Source organism: Panthera onca, chromosome A1 (assembly GCF_046562875.1).
Source record: "Panthera onca isolate mPanOnc1 chromosome A1, mPanOnc1 haplotype 2, whole genome shotgun sequence".
Taxonomy (NCBI): Eukaryota; Metazoa; Chordata; class Mammalia; order Carnivora; family Felidae; genus Panthera; species Panthera onca.
The window spans coordinates 221348783-221369432 of record NC_138339.1 but is presented as its reverse complement, the minus strand read 5'-3'; the positions used below and the strand labels follow the sequence as shown (position 1 = coordinate 221369432).

General features: G+C 42.8%; 1 protein-coding gene across 6 annotated transcripts in view; it reads left to right on the top strand.

Annotated features, from left to right (window-relative positions):
* Positions 1 to 2106: 2106 nt before the first annotated feature.
* Positions 2107 to 20650, top strand: part of NEK5 (NIMA related kinase 5) — a 59004-nt gene continuing 40460 nt past the window's right edge. The window contains exons 1-6 of one of the 6 annotated variants that reach the window (XM_081795308.1): positions 2107 to 2396; positions 3643 to 3802; positions 3912 to 4050; positions 11877 to 11973; positions 18740 to 18837; positions 20497 to 20580. In XM_081795308.1, coding sequence (XP_081651434.1) covers positions 3934 to 4050; positions 11877 to 11973; positions 18740 to 18837; positions 20497 to 20580 — 396 coding nt within the window. In that variant the 5' untranslated portion in view covers positions 2107 to 2396; positions 3643 to 3802; positions 3912 to 3933. Of the gene's footprint in view, positions 2709 to 3642; positions 3803 to 3911; positions 4051 to 11876; positions 11974 to 18739; positions 18838 to 20496; positions 20581 to 20650 lie in introns of those variants that run through there. The other 5 variants (XM_078434021.2, XM_078434019.2, XM_078434028.2 and 2 more) reach the window with 5 other exon arrangements.

The following is a 20650-nucleotide window of genomic DNA, read 5'->3' as shown; positions in this document are numbered from 1 at the left end:
TCCAGCCCATACTCAGGTGCTGAGAAATTAAGCTGTACCTCCTGAAGGGGGCTGTAATCCAGAGCTAAGTCATTTGTATTTTTGCTTAAACTGTTCCAGCTTTGGCCATTGGGAGTTTTTCAGGTTACCTCTATGTTCCTTTGACATGCCCTCATTCTTTTGTGTTTTGGGAACACTTTCTGGTACTTTCTGGTACTACAAGAAGACGGTCTAGGCTCATCTTGAAGCGTCTCTGTCCCAGCTTCAGAATCAGCCATTTCTCCAAGGAGCCTTGGTTCCTGTCATGGTTTCAAAACCAGGATCGGGGTGCTGGGTGTGCTTGTTGCTACTGAAGTGTCCCTGCTCCTAGGCCCTCTCAGCAGACAGAGCTAGGAAATCCATCTGTGTTTACTGTCCTGTGCACATGCACACAACTATAGTCGTTCTGCATCTCTCCATCTGTAGGTATATTAAGCTAAGGGCGAGTTCATACTGATGTCCTGGAGTCTGATTTAGTACCAAAGGTTCACCCTGGCCTTTCCCCTCGCTCTTCTGTAGCTTCTCTCTCTGATAGTGAGAAACCTGGCCCGAACCATCCACTATCCACTTAACTGCTCAACCCCAGGATACAAATGTAAAGCAGTTTCCAAATAATTAGCCCATACTCCCGTGAGAAACAAATTTCCCAACTAGAGTACAGCATTTATGTGTTGTTCCTAGTGCTTTTAACCTTAGAGTTCCAGTTAAAACACCATTTCCCAGAGTTACTTAGGTTAGCTCCTTTTCAGCCGCTCTCTTGAAGACTTTTCAAGAATTAAGGTAGGCGGGGGTCACTTTAAGGATAGTTCCGGATACTCAGCTTCCATAAATAACAGTATTGGATACCTCTTAGTCATCTCAAATTTTAGCATTGCCCCAGGGTGTAAACATTTCCAAACCACCAAACAAAGGGAACTTGGAATTATGTATAGTTATTGAGAGACTGAGTCTTGATTAGATGACAAATCCTTTCAAAAGTCAGATGGTTTGCAGAGTTTGCTTTTATTATTTAAAAAAAAATTTTTTTTTTTTTGGGAGAGAGCAGGGGAGGGGCAAAGAGAGAGGGGGACAGAGGATCTGAAGTGGGCTCTGTGCTGATAGCAATCATCCCTGTGTGGGGCCTGAACTCATTAACTATGAGATCATGACCTGAGCCAAAGTCTGGACACTAGCCGACTGAGCCACCCAGGTGCCCCAACAGAGTTTTGCTTTTGAGGTACACTTTTAACAAAACTTCCTATTATTTATTTAAATGAATGAGATTTCTTAATACTTACAGCTGGGAGGAAGGAAGGAAGGAAAGAAGAAAGGAAAGAAAAAAGGACGGAGGGAAAGAAAAAAGGAAGGAAGGGAGGGATGAAAGAAAAGCAAGAGAATCATTGTTGAACCTTGTCGATTCTAGCAAAAAGTTAGCATTCATCTGTGGATACTAATTGGGAGGAAGAGAAAAATCCATTGACATCTTTAAGAGATGAATTTCCATAACAAATTTATTTTTTATGTTTAATGATTATTTATCAGTGTGATTCATTTTATTTTTACCAGTTATATACTACTAGTAATGTTAATAATTCAATAAAAAAATAAAAGCCTATGATCAGGAAATGTAAATTTCCATTTATATGATAAGGTGATCAATATAACTTTGAAGCAGAAAAACATTACCTATGGGGATACGAGTTTAAGGAGAGAAAGAAATGATGTACGCTTTGTGATTCTCAAAAGAAGCTTACTTAAAAAAAGAGAATGATTGTTGGTTTCAAATTGCTGTAGTTTTTAGATTCCTTTGGATATGTCTTACTTGTGTCAATATTTATAATTGCTGGAAATTACATCCTTTTCAGCTACTTAGACAGGTAATGAAACGTTTTAGACAGCAGCTTGGTGTGCAATGGGGAGTGGGGAATGAGGAGGAGGAGGAGGGGGCCTGTTTGCAGGCCTCAGGGCGGCATCCAGTTTTGTAAAAGAACCCCCATGGAGGCCGCCAGCTGTAGACAAAACAGTCTCCAACCCTTGACAGTATTTGAGACCTTGCACAAAAAACTCTCCTTGACTGGGAGACCACAACCTTGCTGGGTTGTTGCAAACAGAAATAAATATCAAAAACCGCAAACCATCTGGTACGCAAGAAAGAGGCGCGGTGTGCTTGTGTGCTGGGATAGGCGCTGGAGTCCCGACCTACGACAAAGTAACTCCAAACTCCCTGGCCCTGGACCCAACTTCTGGGTGGACTGCGTAGACCCCTCCTCTCGCAGCTTGCTCCCGGAGCCCCGCCTGCGTTTTCCCGGGCGGCTCCGCCCCGGCGGTCCGGAAGCGGGGCGGTCCGGGGACCCAGATTCCCTCGGGACGCTTCCCAACCTGCGGAGTCGGCTGAACAGGTATGCTGCGGGCGGGACGCCCCGGATCCTAATCCCGAGCTGTCCCCGGAGCTCCGGGAGCCGCGGGGAAAGGGACGAGCCCCTGCGGGGTAGATAGGGTCTGCAGCGGAGCCGTCCGAAGTCCTGGGCCCGCGTCATTCTCCGTGGCAACGTGCGACACGCCGCGCTCCCGCCAGCGCGCAAACTCGGCGCAAGCTCGGCCGCCCACCCGGCGGCCGCCTCCCGGGGTGCTTCTAAGGGAGAAGGCTTGTCCCGAGAGCTGGGGGCTTCCACCCACTGGTGTTGTCTGGGCGGTGGGTCGCCGTCTCTCAGGTACGGGGCTGGTGCCCTCGAGTTCCGATTCCCCAGCCACCTTACTCAAAACCCGATCCTCGGGTGTCTCGGGCCTCCCCTGGCAGCGGGGCTGGTTCCCCCATGCCACCCACGCAGTTGTCCCCCTTCCTACCCTGACACAAATTATCGAAAACATAACCTGCCTGCTCACGCAAGTTTTAAAAGTGGGCATGATGCCCTAATTGCAGTATAAAGAGGAAACGCAAGGGAACCGTTTACAACAAAGTCTGCATTTCAGTCTGCAAATGCTTGGTTAGTCCACACTTGAAGACGTCGTGAAGTAGCCAAGTGCCCGCACCTGGGCAGGGAGGCACCTGACGGTGACCGCCGCCCGCTGTTAGGTTTCGGCTACCAGGAGCAGCGCGGCCAGCGGGGGCGTGATTTTCCACACCGGTGCACGGTTCTTGGTAATTTTCTAAACAAAAAGTGCAGTCAAGCCTTGATTTACATGCAGTTGCATTCCTCGAAAATTCAATGTTCGTTAAAACTGCAAAAAAAAAAAAAAAAAATCTGTATTTACATGTAAAATGGAATTTGGTTCTAGCCGCAGGTAATTATAAACGGATTTTTCCACGCACCTGAATGTGTGTGGGGATTTGCTAAGGTTGTAAGGCCGCAGGATAATCCTTTATCTTCAGGACTGTTCCTCGCATCGCAGGACATTAGTATCTGAGGCCCAAGCCACTTCTAAATGCCAGAGTGCTTCTCCAACTCTGCCGAGAACAGGAAAACATCCACAAATTCCCAAGGTGTCCCCTAGGGGGCAGCACGTCCCCGGTGAGAAGGGCCGAACTGTAAAACTGCGCGAGCCTTAAAGACATTCTTGCTTTATAGAGATGCCAAGACCTGAGGTGGTGTATCTTTGATTCTCAGAACAATCTTGCACATATGGGAATTGTTATTTCCATTTTAGGAATTGGGAAAGTGAAGTTTTCAGAGATTAAGTGACTTCCCCAGGATCACAACACTACAGTGTATCAAAGCTGAGTCTGACCTGAGATTCTACCAAAAAGCAGTTTCACTTTGGTTGTCTCCTGTGGCCACAAGGAAAGTTATTTGACTGTCTTGGTGAGGTTGGTAGGAAAATTTTAGCAAAATAAGTTCTTTTACGTTGTAGTGATCAATTTTGTGACTTTATGTTTATGAACAGTGTGTGATAAAATTTCATCGCTCTGATTTCAGGAGCCACCGTGCATTCGAGACCATGGATAAATATGATGTGATTAAGGCCATTGGGGAAGGTGCCTTCGGGAAAGCATTCTTGGCTAAAAGGACATCGGATAGCAAGCACTGTGTTATAAAGGAGATCGATTTTGCAAAGGTAAATTGAAGAAGTTCACATTCCTGTTCATTTTCGGTATTACATTCAACTGGCTTTTAATTAGGTATGAAAAGGAAGCACATTTTTTTTTGCTTGTTTGTTTTCATAGTATGAACTTTAAGCTTCAGTTAACTGGTTTACTCAAACTCCTAAGTCCGTGGTCCAAACAGCAACCAATGATTTTATTAGAAAAAGGAAAGGAGAGGAGAGGAGAGGGGAGGGGAGGGAAAAAGAGGAAAAGAAAAATAAGATTATAGCATCTGGCTCCTGTGGCACTTGAGGGTGGCCTGCAAGGTCTGTGAGATTTCTTCTGCTCTATTGCTTGACTTTTCTGTTTGGCCACAGGGTGGTCCTCTTCCTCTGGCTGTATCTCCATCATCGGGTCCCCTCCACAAAGACTCTTTCTCTAAACGTGAGAAACTGAGGTAGCAACACACCCTCAATCACTCCTTATTGCACTGCCCCATTTTCTGAATGGCATTTATAATCAGGAATTACTTTGCTCACTTATTTCTTCATGCGTTTCTTGTCTGTCTCCTTCAGCATGTAGGACAGTGCCTGGCACGTGATAGGCGCTCAAAAACATTTATTGAATGCATTGAATGAATGGAGGAAAACAATGTACTTCTGTTAGCTTAACGATTTTGGAGACTAATGAAATATATTTCATTGAAAAGGAATCATTTTTGTGGAATTCCTCTCAGCATTTGTGTCACCCTCTCTAGTGATGTGTGCGTTTCAAATGTTGGGACAACAATGCCCATCGCATGCTAGAATTAATTTTAAGGCAAGTGTTGTTGGTTGTCTTCTGGAGGATTTATGATTGAGGGTAGCAGGAGACCTTCCATACAAAATGTCTGCAAAATGGGGCTTCTGGCTGGCTCAGTTGCTCAGTCGGTAAAGCATGTGACTGTTATAAGTTCGAGCCCCACGTTGGGTGTAGAGATTACTTAAAAATAAAATCTTAAAAAAAAAAAAAAAAAACAAAACCCCCAGATGTGTGCAAAATGGACTTCATAAGTTGCAGCGTGAGCGTACTTAATGCCACTGAATTTCTCATTTAACATGGTATATATTTATGTTCTATATACTTTACCACAATTCTTAAAAGTTGCAAAGAAAAAAGGACTTCCCAAACTTATGTGAAAGCTCAGATGTAAGTTTGCTGTATAAAACTCAGGGGCGCCTGAGTGGCTCAGTCAGTTAAGCATCTGACTTCGGCTCAGGTCACGATCTCACGGTTAGTGGGTTCGAGCTCTGCGTTGACAGTGTGGAGCCTGCTTGGGATTCTCTCCCCCTCTCTCTGCCTCTCCTTGACTCATGCTTTCTCTCTCTCTCTCTCTCAAAATAAATAAACGAAAGAAAGAAAGCTCTGGTGTAGATGGTTAGCCTCAGGGAGATGCTTTATTTACCAATATAAGTCCCTTTTCATGGCTCCGGTGGCATACTTCTACAAGTGTCCTATTATTCTAGCGGCCTGTCAGAGCTTCCTTCTGCAACATTGTTCTGCTCACACTCTCTCGTTTATCTGACTGCTCTTTCTCAGGCCTCCCTGTTTCCTCATCCTCTATCTGTCCCAACCATCTGTTCTTGGCTGACACTCTTCTCTTTCCCTGGGCCATCGCCTCACTGCAGACCTCACCGGGTCGCAGGCCACACTTACAACTCTGTCTCCAATGAGGATACCTTCCAGCACCCTGGTTCTGCATTTCATCTGCTCTGTGCCACACCATGCTCGTGACATTAGTGTCCTTGTGATACCGAGGCTCAAGACTGAGGAGTCATCTCTGAGTTTTTTCTCTCTCCACATCCAATTACTTGCTAAATACCGTTGGCTCTTTTTCTCCCTCGAGTTTGTCTTACTCCTTTCACCAATTCCCTGGGTTACCCAGTAGCTTTGTCACGGCTCCAGCAAAATTTTGATAATGCTCCAGTCATGTCCACAGACCTTCCCGTAGACAGAAGTCATAAAGGAAAAGATGGCTAGATGCATTGTCATCTTTGACTGCATAAAAACATCAAACTTCTGTATGACAAAACCCACCACGAATAAATTCAAAGTTGACAGAATGCCAAAAATATTTGCCAAGTATTGACCTAATGGTGCTAGCCTTTTGTAAATGAATAAAAAGAAAAAAACCCGTAACTGAAGAAGTAATCATACTTACTCCTTAGTAAACTAAGAAGTAGAAGTCAAACAATTTCACTTTTTGCGTACGCATTTGGGAAGGATTAGAAGGAATATGAAAGTGGAGGAAGTGGGCACTGTCTCCCTCTACTGGGAGGAAGGTAAATTGGTATCACAATGAAGAGAACTCTGTGTATCAAAGCCTTGGAAGGATCCATGCTGTATTTCTATTATAGGTCCGCAATATGTTGTGATGATGAAAACAAAATCAGGCCACCAGCACTTGTGTGTATGTGTGTGTGTGTGTATGTACTGTTAATGTTACACACACACACACACTAACTGATTATTGCTGAGTGATGGGATTTCACCTCCACCATTCCTTTCTGCAGTGTCAGAATTTTAAAATTTTTGTAACGTTTATTTGTTTTTGAGAGGGGAGGGGCAGGCGTGGGGGAGGGGCAGAGAGAGAGAGGGAGACACAGAATCCGAAACAGGCTCCAGGCTCTGAGCTGTCAGCATAGAGCCCAACACAGGGCTCGAACTTGGTTGGGAACAGGGAGATCATGACCTAGGCTGAAGTCAGATGCTCAACCGACTGAGCCACCCAGGTGCCCCATGAGTTGTATTATTTGTATAAGCAGGAAAGCTGTCTTCATTTTGAATTTTTTTAATGTTTTTATTTTTGAGAGGGAGAGAGAGAGACAGAGTATGAGCAGGGGAGGGGCAGAGAGGAAGACAAAGACACAGAATCTGAATCAGGCTTCAGGCTCTGAGCTCTCAGCATAGAACCCGGCATGGGGCTCAAACTCACAGGCCATGAGATCATGACCTAAGCCAAAGTCGGTTGCTTAACCTACTGAGCCACCTGGGCGTCCCTTCAAAAAGGAAAGGAAAAAAGTATACATCGTAGGATCTAGTACATCTGTTTCTGGGGGTTTATTCAAAGGGAAATCTTCAGAGATGTACAGTTAGAAAGCAACTTAAATGTCCAACAGCTGGGGATTGGTTACATAATTTATGAAAAACAAAGCAGTTCTTAGAAATCATGTTGTAGGTGAAATATTGACATGAGAAATGTCATGGCTTCTGCAAATTGGGAAAACAGTATGTGCACAGTGAGGCAATCTTTGTAAAAATACATATTATCTCTCTCTCCGTCTCAGTATTTATACACACACACATATATTCACATACGTCAAAGGAAGATGTCCTAGATTGCTATAATGTAGGTGGAATGTGGGATTATACTGTACTTTTATATTCTTTCACTCTTTAGATTAGTTTTGACACTCTCGCTGATTTGTTCCCACATTCCATGTCCAGCATCCCTCCCCCGCATGCAAACCCTTTGCACCCTAGCCTCGGTGCTCACCCATGGGGCTCTTTCTTTCAAGAAAGTCTTTGCCCATCTCTAAGCATCAAGATCCCACTTGTTTAGGGCTGAGCTCCAGGAAACCTTCCAGGACCTTCCGACTCAAAATAATCTCTCTCTGTAAACTCCATAGCTTTTTATCCATCATGTTGTTATGTGCTGATTGCCTTCTAGTCTGATGTGCTTTGACTGGTTTGTGTGTGCGTCTATGCCTTCTCCCCCTTATTAGACTGTGTTTTCTGTGCAGGCAGAATCCAGGCTTTACTCATCTTGGTATTCCACACAGCACTGGTAGGTGTTCAGTACGTTGTTATTGCATAAATAATTCAATTGATAGATACCTTCAGGCCTTCTAATTCTTCTGTTAAGCTGGTACATACTTAGGGATTATAACACCATTTTAATTCTAAGTAAAGAAGAAACTATTTGGGAGGTGAACCCTCTTTAACAATGTATATTAATGCAGTTCATAACGTCTCTCCCATTCTTTAGTATAGGTAATAAAAAATTGACCATATTTTTCTAATACAGCACTGATTTTCTTTCATCCTTTTTCTCATGAACCACTCCGGTATCCATGCCATCACTAAGGAGAATGTTATGTTAGGCCTCGTCCTTCTTGCTTTTTCGTATGTCTTTCTGTTATTAAATTTGCCTAGCAATGCCTGTGTCCCAGCATTAACATGTATTACTCTTTCTCCCTTTTCTACCCTAATGTAGTTTTTCATCACTTCTCAGCTAAAGAAATCTATGTTTCTTTTCACATCTCCAATGCCTCTCCTCGTAGTAAACTCTAAACGCCAGAACGTGAATTGCTCATTTTTTTATAGGTACCAAATTTTTTTTCTCTTATCATCCTACTATTACCAAGCATATTATTTTGATTCTTTTTTTTTTTTTTTAAAGTAAGCTCTATACCCAAGGTGGGGCTTGAACTCCTGAGATCAATCCTGAGATCAAGAGTTGCATGCTATATTAACTGAGCTGGCCAGCCGCATTATTCTTTTGATTCTTGCTTCCAAATATGTGTTGTATATTTTCTTGATTATAAAATAAAAATGTTCATTGTAGAAATTTTTGAAAAGAAGCAAAGGGGAAATTAAGACCATTTAGGGGAAAATAAAAATCATTTATAACCTTTCTCTTAATCACTATTAACATTACGGTGAATTTCTCTCCAAGCTATTTTAATTTTTTTTTTAGAGATTATTTATTTTGAGAGAGGGAGCACGTGTGAGCTGGGGGAGACAGAAGGAAAGAGAGAATCCCAAGCAGCCTCTGAGCTGTCAGCGCACAGCCTGATGCAGGGCTCAAACTCACAAACCCAGAGACCATGTCCTGAGCTGAAATCAAAAGTTGGATGCCTAACCAACTGAGCCACCCAGGCACCCCATCTCTGGCCTATTTTTTTTATTTTTAAAAATGTTTTTATTTATTTTTGAGAGACAGAGAGCACAAGTAGGGGGATGGGGTACAGAGAGAGAGGGAGACACACAGTGCGAAGAAAGCTCCAGGTTCCAAGCTGTCAGCACAGAACCTGATGCGGGGCTCAAACCCACAAACCATGAGCTCATGACCTGCGCCAAAATCAAGAGTCACGCACTTATCTGACTGAGCCACCCAGGCTCCCCTAATATGAGTCATTTTTATTAAACAGACTATGTATGTGTGTTTACCTATATGTGCATTAAATAAAAAGGTTTAGCCTGGGTGGCTCAGTTAGTTAAGTGTCTGGCTCTTGGTTTCTGCTCAGGTCATGATCTCACAGTTCATGAGTTCAAGTCCTGCATCAGGCTCTGCACTGATGTTGTGGAGCCTGCCTGGGATATTCTCTCTCTCTCTCTCTCTCTCTCTCTCTCTCTCTCTCTCTCTCCTGTGTACTCTGTCAAAATAAATAAATAAACTTAAAAAAATAAAATTAAAAGATTTATAGAAAGGTTTAGCAATTAACAGCAATTACTCCTACAGCATAAGAATTCGTGGAATGAGTGGGGTTGTGGACAAGGGGAAGTTTCATTTCCATTGTGCTCACTTCTGTCTGGCTTCAGATATTTTTTAAAATCACAAGTGTGTATTATGATAGTAATTAAAACACTAATAATAAGAGTGCCTGCTCAGTCAGTTGGGAGTTGGACTCTTGGTTTCGGCTCAGGTTATGATCTTGTGGTTTTGTGGGTTCAAGCCCCTCATCGGGCTCTGTGCTGACAGTGCAGAGCCTGCCTGGGATTCTCTCTCTCTCTCTCTTGCTCTCTCTGCCCCTCCCCCACTCGCACTATCTCTGTCTCTCTCAAACAAAATCAACTTAAAAACTAAAATTAAAGAAATAAAAAACTAATAGTAAAACATGGTGATGAAGGTTGTCATAGGAGAGTGCTGAAGCACGTTTCTGATTATTTTCTTTGGATAAATTTCTGGAAGAATTACTAAGTCAGATCCTGGAGCATTTTAAAGTTTCTTAGTACGTCTTATAACACCTCCTTCCCAGAAAAATTTTACCAGTTCATATACTTAACACCAGAAGTCTACGAGTGCTGTTTTGCTGCTGTTTGGATAACCCTGTGTACTAAAATTCTTTTTGTCTTTGACCATGTTTTTGATGAGACATGCATGCGATCAAGTTTTGTTTTCATCCTTGCTCTTTTGATTATTGAGTGAGGTTGAATATTTTCTTTTCTCTTTATCAGTCATTTTTGTTTAGTTTTTCTGAGTTGCCCATTCGTGTATTTTGCCCTATTTCTATTGGCAGATTTGCCTTTCTTTGCTTGTTAATTTGCCGGGACTCCTTTATATATTGTAAATACAGAACTATTTGTCACATACATTGCCAATATTTTTACCTAACCATCAAAATGCAGTGACCTACCTGCATTTGCCTTTTGATTTTGTGTATAATGTTCTTTTGAAAAATAGCAGTTAAAGTAGTTGAGTAGCCAAGTCTATCAACCTGGTAAGAATACTTCAGTTTCTTTTTTTTTTTTTATGTTTATTTATTTTGGAGGGGGAGAGAGAGAGAGAGAGAGCGAGCGGGAAAGGGGCAGAGAGAGAGGGTGAGAGAGAATCCCAAGCAGGCTTCACGCTGTCAGTGCAGAGCCCAACACGGGGCTCAAACCCACGAACCACGGGATTACCTGTGCTGAATTCGGATGCTTAACCGACTGAGCCATCCAGGTGCCCCAGTTCCTTTTGGTTTTGAAGCTCATTTGCACCAGCCGTGCAGTTTAATGGGGTGGAAGGAACTGAAGCTGAGAAGCTTCAAAGGCCTTGCTGAAGGGCACACAGGTAGGAGGCAGTCAGGCTGGGATCGAGAACGTTAATTTTTACAAAATCCTTAAATCTCAATGAGGATGAGAAATTTGGGAACTCCCACATCAAGTGTGGGCCAGTGTCGAAGAACATTACAGAGGGAGCAGTGGAGAGGAACCGGGGACCTGCAGAGGCCAGAAGCCAGGGTGGAAATGACAGGGTGGAAATGATGGCAAAAGGTTGAGAAGGAGGAAGTAGAGGTGAAAGCGAAGGGTGGCCGCTGCCGCTGCCACCAACACCATCGAAAAATACTGGGCAGTAGATGATATATTGAATAGTAAGAAAGTACATCAAATCAGAAATGAAGTCACAAGAGACAGTTTTTATTTGCAAGTGAAAAATGGTGTCATCTTAACATAGAATTTTACTGGTCTGATTGATGTGATATATGACCTTCTTCTTAAGATTTCATTTGATTCTTCTCAGTAGCGATTGCTGCTGGAACATTGCATTTTTATAAAGAATGTCATTGCTGCTGAAAGATAAATATTCCAATAAGTTTCCTCTAGATGCCTGAATAATTAACACAATGCCACCAATGCAACTGAACCTTTTTTTTTTTTAATGTTTATTTATTTTTGAGATGGAAAGAGACAGAGCACAAGCAGGGGAGGGGCAGAGAGAGAGGGAGACACAGAACCTGAAGCAGGCTCCAGGCTCTGAGCGGTCAGCACTGAGCCCGACGTGGGGTTCGAACCCATGAACCGTGGGATCATGACCTGAGCTGAAGTAGGACTCTCAACCGACTTAGCCTCTCAGGCGCCCCACAACTGAACCTTTAAGACAGCACACCTTCACCAGAAATATTTATTTTCTTGTTTACAATTGTCATAAACCATTGGTTAGATACAGATCTGCTCTGCTAATTCTAGGGATGTCATTTCCTGCCACTGTAGATCAGTTTCAGAAGTGGCATTAGGAGCCAGTGAAATTCTGAAGAATTTCAGATGACAGTGAGCAGAACGCATGTTCTCGAAAGCAAGTTATCTTTACAGACTATCCTCTCTTAATATACTTTAGATGCGCACCCAAGAAAAAGAAGCATCAACGAAAGAAGTAGTTCTCCTGGCAAAGATGAAGCATCCCAACATCGTAACCTTCTTCAGTTCGTTTCAAGGTTTGACTTTCTAATGTGCTTCCAGGGTTTTAATAAAGTGTAGTCACGTAGACATCTATAAGGGATACGTTCCTGGGAACTGTGCATAAATTAGGTTTCGTAAACAGACTCGTTTTCCCGTTTACTTAAATGGTCATTTGAGACATTAACTTTACTTCTCTAGTGAGTTTTCGTAGACGACTTTTCCAAGTTTGCTCAAGTTTTCCTACGTGTCCTTAATTCTTACCGTCTCAGATAGCTAATGATTGGTATGCTAATAACTCCTAGATTGTGGCCTCCAGTAATACACATGTATGTCTCACAATGCACGTTGGCTGTGAGTGGGCAGGGTCTTAAGTCTGGGGCCCAGGTGATGGAGCCGCCCAGGTACGGAGCATGCTGTTCTCCTGAGCCAGAGAAAAGGGCGAGACACAGGGTCCACCACGCCATCACCGTCGGAGCCCTGCTAGGATGTGGCCTGTTTCTCACAATCGTTCTGAGCTCACGGTCTTGTTGGCACAGCAGTCCCAATAACATGGTGACGAGGAGGGGATATCCTGCCTCTGAGAGTCCTTGCATGCGCTGGGGCAAGAGGTGGGCTGTCCAGTCCTCTTACAGAGAGGCGGCGAACAGCCACGCACCGTGGCCAAGCAAACAGCCAAAGCAGAGGGGGAGAAGCTTTAAGGAAGCAATTCCCTTCCTGTGGATGCCTGAATACAACATCTCTTCTGCCTTCATCCACCACTTGGCTCCAGGGGTAAAAATACAAAACAAAACACGAAAGGAGCATTGGTCAAAGACCATTCACTCACTTAACAAAGTTTTATTGAGTGCCCTCGATGCCAGGCGTTGTTCTGAGAGCCAGGAATATAACAGTGAACAAAACAGGCATAAGGTCCTGTCCTCATGGGGCCTCCATTCTAGGGGGAAGAGACAGACAATAAACACATATCCTGTATGTCAGGTGTGTGTAAGGCTGCACACGGTTCACTGTGGAGCATCCCCGTGCCAGCCCCCAGCACTGGGGTGGGTGCTTCAGTTCACACGTGCTGAGTAGTTAATGGAGCAGGAATGTTACCTAGATGCCTTCAAGCACCCTCAGGGGGTGTAAACATCAGTAAATAAATATACATAGCCCCTACTGTTTGAGCTTTTACACTGTGTAGGGCACTGTGTTTCTTACAATTTTTAAAATATTTATTATTTTTAAAGGGGGGGAGGGCAGAGAGAGAGGGAGACACAGAATCTGAAGCAGGCTCCAGGCTCTGAGCTTGTCAGCACAGAGCCTGATGCAGGGCCCGAACTACGAACCGTGAGATCATGACCTGAGCGGAAGTCGGACGCTCAACTGACTTAGCCACCCAGGTGCCCCATGTTTCTCACAAATTAAAACCTCTGCATTCAGTGTGGCCCTCTTCAACTCCTGGGTATGAACAGGGTTCTTCTGAGGTCTACTTGGGACTTGAGCAGTACATCTGAGCAGGGAGTTGGGTTATTTTGAACAACTTCTAAGGGGCAGCCACTGAATAAGGGCCCTACATTTCTATTCATCGATTCCTAACAAGCCAGAAGACAATCTTTTCCTTATTCCTCGGGTTATTGCTATTATTCCCTCTGTCTGGCTAACGCTCACGCTCAGGCTTTCTCCGAGATCACAGTTCCCGTCAGAGCCCCCTTCCTGACCTTGCACCGCACCTCTGCACTTTGTGTGTGTGTGTGTGTGTGTGTGTGTGTGTGTGTGTGTGTGTGTTTACAGGTATGAATTGGTGTACGATAGTCCCTGTAAGACAGTAGATCTATTGAATCCTTTTCTCAGCACTGGATCCTCAGCATCTAACACATAGTAGGTGCTTAATATACAATTGCTGAATGAGTACATGGACTGGACCACTTTCAGAGAGTGGAATATGTCTTTATGCAAGGTAAATATTTGAGGACCGTTGACATAGATACTGTTTTAAAATCAGAGGTCATTTGTACAGAAGAAATGACCTCTACTGAGTCTGTTTATATTGTAAGCTTAAACTTTCTTATGGCAGCTTTATTTTTTGTTTTTGAAGTGTGTGTTTAGGAAAACTAGAGCAATGAGGACAATGGGTTTGCCTGCAGGTTGTTGGGACTTGAAACATGGAGCTTATCTGAAAGCCACAGAACCCTTTGTAGCCCGGGACAGCTCAGAGTCAAGATAAAGCCTTTGTTTACCCTCAACAGCTTGTCTCTGAACAGAACCATGGCTCTAGTTCAGTAAATGTTTATCTATAAAAAGTATGAAGTTTTTGTAAGTTTGAAACAACATATGAATAATAAGGCGATGTAGTGAGATTTTTCCTGAAGCTAAGTTAATTCCATTTAAATTCTTTCAGTAAATATTTATCGAGTGCCTGTTATATGCTAGGCATGTTCTGAGTTTTAGGGATCATCGGTGAACAAAATTGGCCAGTGTCCCCCACACTGTTGTTTTCTGTTGCTGTGTAACAAGTGACCACAAATTCAGTGGCTTGAACCAACACCCATTTATCTTTTCCTAACCTCTCTAGATCACAGGTCTGGGTTTGGTTCTCTGGATTCTCCGCTCAGGGTCTTTCTCTCCACTGGGTCTGCTGTCTCATCAGAGGCTCGGCATTGTCTTCCATGCTTATTCACGGTGCTGGCAGAATTCATCTATTTCACTGGGGTGGGTATGGGCTTCCAGAGGCCAGCTGCCCTTTTGTAGGCCTTCTCTCCCTTGGAATCTCTCACTTCCTCTGTCTCTGACCTCTAGACTTAGATTTGGATGGATGCTGTGTTTAGGTCAAGCCCACCGGTAAAATCTCCTTTTCTATTAACTCAAAGTCAACTGACTTCAGTTATATCAGCAAGATCCCCTTCGCTGTATGACATGACATAACCATGGGAGTGATAGCCCATCGTATTTACAGGTTGTACCCTCACTCTGGGGGAGGGAGTCCATAAGGTGTGTGCACTGGGGCCATCTTAGAATTCTGCCTGCTATCGACTGTGGAATTTTATAGGCCCAGAGGAAAGGGTGGGGAGGGTTGGACAATAAATGTTAACTTAATTAATAAGCATATTGTGTCGTATACTAGAAGGTGATAAGTGCTGTGGCAAAATAAAATAGGGTGAGGCAGGAGTGAGGAAACAAGTTAGAATAGGGCAATCATTTGAGCAAAGACTTGAAGAGCCATGCTAAACTCTGGGGAAGAGTTTCCTAGGACAGAGCAACAGCCACTGCAAAAGCAGGAGGCAAGAGCAGGCCTGATGGGTTAAAGGATTGGCCAGGAGGCTTTGGGGAGAGGCAATCTGCTGTGGGCCCTGAGCATCTCACACGCGCTTGCTGGGTGTGCCAGGAACGCAGAGCCCTGACCGCTGTCTACCCAGCTACATATTGTGTTTGTAGTGAGCGACACTGACGGATGAGACATTTCCCCCAAGGCGGAGCTGGCTTGTTCACTGCTCACTAAAATGCAGCAGATTCCTCAAGGTCAGTGTTCCTTTCCTGTAACGTGGCCCACTGCAGTGCATATGGTTGTCTAGGCTCACATGTTGTACCTCCGTGGAGTTTGGGGGACACAGAGAACGAGCGCTAACGTGAAGCTCTGACTCCTGCTTTTGCCAAGAGTAATAAAGTCCTTTGCCTCTGGCCCAGGAGTCGCATGTCCTGGCATCCGTGAAATAGTCACAGGCTTGTAAATAGTACAGAATCTCATACCTGGCACAGAGCGCACTGGGAAGTCAGTGTGAGTAGAGTACAATGAGCAAGGGAGAATAGCAGGAGGTATTTTTATTCTTTAGGCCGATTCTGTGTCCCTCCTTGATGTGGGGTGCTAAAATGCTTTTATTTATCGAATGATGGTGGTAATGGATGATATTTCATCAAATCTAGAGGCCATTAGTTACAAGATACACCATTCTGTGCTAATTACAAGAAACAATACTGTCAATTAGACCCTAACACAGTGCTTTTTTATCACAATTCTGTATTTAATGTGTACCAAAAGAGCCTTTTTAGACTTATTTACTTTCTATTACTCTTGTGCATACATAAAAAGGCAACTATAAGCAAATTAAATTGGTTAAGGTGTAAAAGTTATGCAGGCGGTATAATAACACCAAGACTGCTGGGCCCCCAGCAACCGATTAGAAGATGCCAATGTCTGTAAGATGCAATCCTAACTTTTTAAAAGTGCAGTTTAGAATGAATTAATTACAGCAGTTGTTTTTTAAGTGTTGGAATTTGACAACAGAAAAGTTGCTTAATGTCAGTCCCTACTATTAGTGTCCCTAGTTTTGAAAGGTCAATGACCCATGAGCTCTATAGTTCCAGAAGTTGCTGCCCTACAGTATGTCTTGTACTTCCTTTTTAGAGCATCCTTTTCCTCTTCTCTGCATTGTCAAATATTCTTTAAGACCAAATACAGTCTTAATATTTGCAGAAAGGGACCTGTCACCTCTGCTCTGAGCACCTCCAAACGCTTGTTCACGTGGCATATAATCTGCTGTGTTATCATGCCAGTGTATTGCATTCTTTATTTCCATCAGTGGGATTGGAGGTGGTGAGAACAAAATCCTTTCTCATACCTCTTCCCCCTCCTACCGTGCTTATTCTTCTTAAACAGATGGAAAATTTGAGAACATAAATGATATTTCCAGACAGTTCTAACCCCATTTAAATATGAAATGAACAGTAGCTAGTGGGGAGGCAATGGATATTTAGAGCCAAATGATGCTCATTGACCCAAATAGTTTTTTTTAAGATGGCTCAGCCATGATTACTTCTGAACCAGCCAATTAATCTCTTTCACGGAAAGCCAGTGTAAGGCTGAGTGAATTGTAGGTTGGTGGAAAGTGAGTAAAATGGAACCCTTTGTCCTTAGCTTTCCTGACTTTGACTGTTCCGTGGTTTTGAGATTGTCATCCCTTCATCACTGTGGCAGCCCTTTCAATGACTCAGCTATGAGAAACAGTAGCTCTCCTAAAAGTAATATGTTCCTGAAAATAACTGATCCCTAGGTGATTAGGGTGTGTCAGGAAATACCTTCTTAAGACCCTCCTAGACTCCCCAAGTCTGTCCTCGACTGGCTCTTGTCCCCTTTGCCCTCCAGGGCACAGACTTCCACTTAGCTCTTCTCACGTGTACTCACTGATTTGCCAACTCTACGGTCCACGCCTTGTGTAGGAAGGATGGCTTATTTACCTTTTATTCCCAGCACCGCATTCCTTGGCATGTCCTCGGTAAAAGTCTGTGGATGAATGAATGGATCTGTCCCATTTGAGGAGGGAGGTGGACATTGAAGTGTTATGTGAAAGGAGCACTGAGTTTGTGAATTAGATGCAACCACAACCGAGGGCAGATGCTGTCAGGATGCTCGCGGCCACTTTAAAGTTGGTTTGAGCTACTTGAAAGAGAGAGGTAGCAAATGATAGCTATTTGGCAAGAGATTCTGGCATTTAGCGGATGTTCAGTCACTACAGGGCAAAACACTAGGGAGATTCACCCCTGATTTTGTGCCATGTTTTTGTGTTCCTTACATGTTTTATGAAACCACTTAACCAAACTTGATTAAGCCCCTTCCATGTGCCTTCTACTGTGCTAGGTGCAGGGAATACAGAAGAGCAAAGTGTGGGCTCTGTCTGCAGGGAACCCATAAAATAGCAGGAGACGTGAATAAGTGAGTAGGAGCCATTTCCTAACAGGAGCCCCACTGGCAGCTGGCTGGTTAAGGGGAAAGGCTGGTTAAGCAGGAAATCATACAAACGTGTTTAATTTTCATCTATAAATGCACAATCACTTGCCAAACTTTTGACATAAGACCGAAGCCTCATCTTTGATTATGCGTTCATTGCATAGAGTTCTGAATATTCTTACATAGGCGACTCTCCTCCATTTCTTTTTAGAGCTTTTTAAAGCTTTCTTTTTAAAGCTCCAATCTTTTTAAAGCTTTCTTGGTTATTTTCCACTTGTCTTATCCAACGTTTAGGTCGATGGCATTTTTTTTTTAAAGCTATTCGCTTTTATTGAGTTCTCCACGGTATTCAACATAGGTTTTGTAGAAATAATCACATCTCTCTTTTTCCATTCGTATTTCATCAGTTCATGCAATAATTGTAATAACAAGTATAATTGGCCTAAGCAGATTTGGGAATGCACACGATGATCTTGGTGAGAATTAGTGGGAACAGAGGTAGCTGAGCAGGCTAGAGAGGCCAGTAGCCACGAGTGGAAACCCTGAGTGGGCAGCAGGAATGGAGAATGCGCATTACTCTAGAAAGTAGGTCAGGCAGAGGTCAGTTGAGAAGAGTGCGTATTGTTCTCAACAATATAGCTGAGTACGTGCCATGTAAATAAAAGGTTATACTCAAGTTCAAAGGTCTATTAATTCTTCCTGGGGTTTTGGTTAAGATTCCCGGCTGCTATTTTACAGCAGATTTCTCACATCTTGCAGGAATGTGTTAATAACAATTGTTAACATTGATGGAACTCTTCTTTATATGCAGGCATTGTTCTAAGCATCTGACATGGATTAACTTGTTTAACCTTTATGACACTCCTGAGAGGAGTTTCTATATGATGATCTCCACCTTACAGATGAGATAATGACGCACAGAGAAATTTAAATAACTTGCCCGCAGTCACAGAGCTAAGAAATGTTAAGTGGTGAAGTGGGATGAGAACCCAGTCCATCATGATTCTACAGCCAGAGTTTTTAACAATTGCATACTGCATTTTTCTGTTATATTCTCCATCTTCGGGAACATGAAAGGTAATGAATGATGCCTTTTCTTACAGAGAACAATAGGCTGTTTATTGTGATGGAGTATTGTGACGGAGGGGATCTCATGAAAAGGATCCATAGACAACGGGGAGTGTTATTTAGCGAAGATCAGGTAAAAACACCTCCATTTTGCCTTTTAATTTGTATGAGGGGCAATTAGATTTATAGTGCTGTAAGTAATAGACCATATTTATATACAGCATGATTGCTGGTAGAGAAAATTTAAATCATAAAACAGTGTATCAATATTCTTGATAGATTTAGTCCAGAACATGTTTGCAATTGAACTGAAATTGAATCTCTTTTTGAGAGTGAACTTTGAGAAACGATAGTGTATTTTTGGACAATCTCATGTAGGATGCCCTTGAGATAAATCTTCCTGGCTAAAAAAATGTGAATGTGGATGTTCCTCTGCCATTTCAAATGTGACATATTTATAGCTTTACTCTTCTTCCTTTTACCATTTAGTATGCTGTTTTAAAATAGCTATCCCACTTTGCTAGGGAGCATGGAAGGCCTTCGTGGCAATTGGCTATTTAGTTTCATTGATTATGAAGAAAGAGGAGAGAAAAGGTGAAGAATAATGGCCTCAATTCCCATTCCCTCTTTGCACAAACACATTTTTCTTCCATACTCGGAGCTTCCTCTGGAACCCTCCTGGGAGCTGTACTCATGAAGGAGACAGCAAGTATGTGTGTGTAGAAGGGATTCTGACTCCGGCCTGTGTGATGGATAAGGCAGGCCACTGCCTGGAGCCGTGCACAGGAATGGCCTGCCATCTTTCTTTCGGCCATTTGTTTCTTTGTTCTGTTCTACCATGTAAGAGCCTCATGCCTATATCATTTTCTACGGCACACAATAGAATAGTTTGAATAGACAGATGATTCAGGAATCAGGATCTCTAAAGTTTGCAGATTTAATCACGCATTCTTCCTATGCTCATTTACATTTTATATTAAATTCCATATTTGTAGAAACCCTCCTTTCTTCCTATCCAGGTATTATTTTGCTTCATTTAATAAAAATACTTTTCTCTACAAAATTTTGAGTTACATTTCCCTCTGTTGGAAAAGAATGAAAATTATAACAATCTTAGCATCTGGAGTATAGCTTTTTTCCTTTTGTTTTTCTTTTTCTGTGTAACCTGGCATCCAAAGAACCAATGAAATTTTAGAATAGTTTAAGGAAATCTTTACAGGCCTAGAACACATTTTTAAAAAGAGGCTCATGGCCAGCTAAGAGAAAATAAAATCAAGACTAAGAAAGGAGATTAAGTTTTAAAAGTAAGATATTTGTTGTTTTTATATTAGATACATATTGATAATTCATTAAAATTGTTAACAACCTCATAGATTCTCTGCCTCTTCTGCTTTCCCTCTCTGCCCTGGGCACCCTCTTTCCACTGAAAAGGAAACCCTCATGGCACCAGGGTTATCAGGAAATGCTGCTTATCTATTGTCCTAGTGCAGTTAGCAGACCAGCGTTAAGAAAAAAGAAAATCATGAACTGCCTCCCTCTCTCCCCTGCTTCTACTTATCTTTTTCTGTACTTTTTCTGTACTTTGATACCAGTGCATTCAAATTGCCTTTTGCAACCTCCATTTTTCTAGCTATAAAAAGAGAATAATGTGAGAAGATGGTATTTCCAGTAGTTTCATTCATATAAGTTTGGACACACAAATGTGTCATTTCTCTCTTTTTGTACATTATCATGAAGACATTTCAATGACCACCAGACCACTGACCGGTTTCGTTTAATGTTCCCTCTACAGATTCTGAGTTGGTTTGTACAGATTTCTCTAGGACTAAAATATATTCACGACAGGAAGATCTTACACAGGGACATAAAAGCACAGGTAGGAGTTCAGAGAGAAGATCAAGACAGAAACCGATCTTGTTGTTTTCTTGAAATATCTCCCACAACAT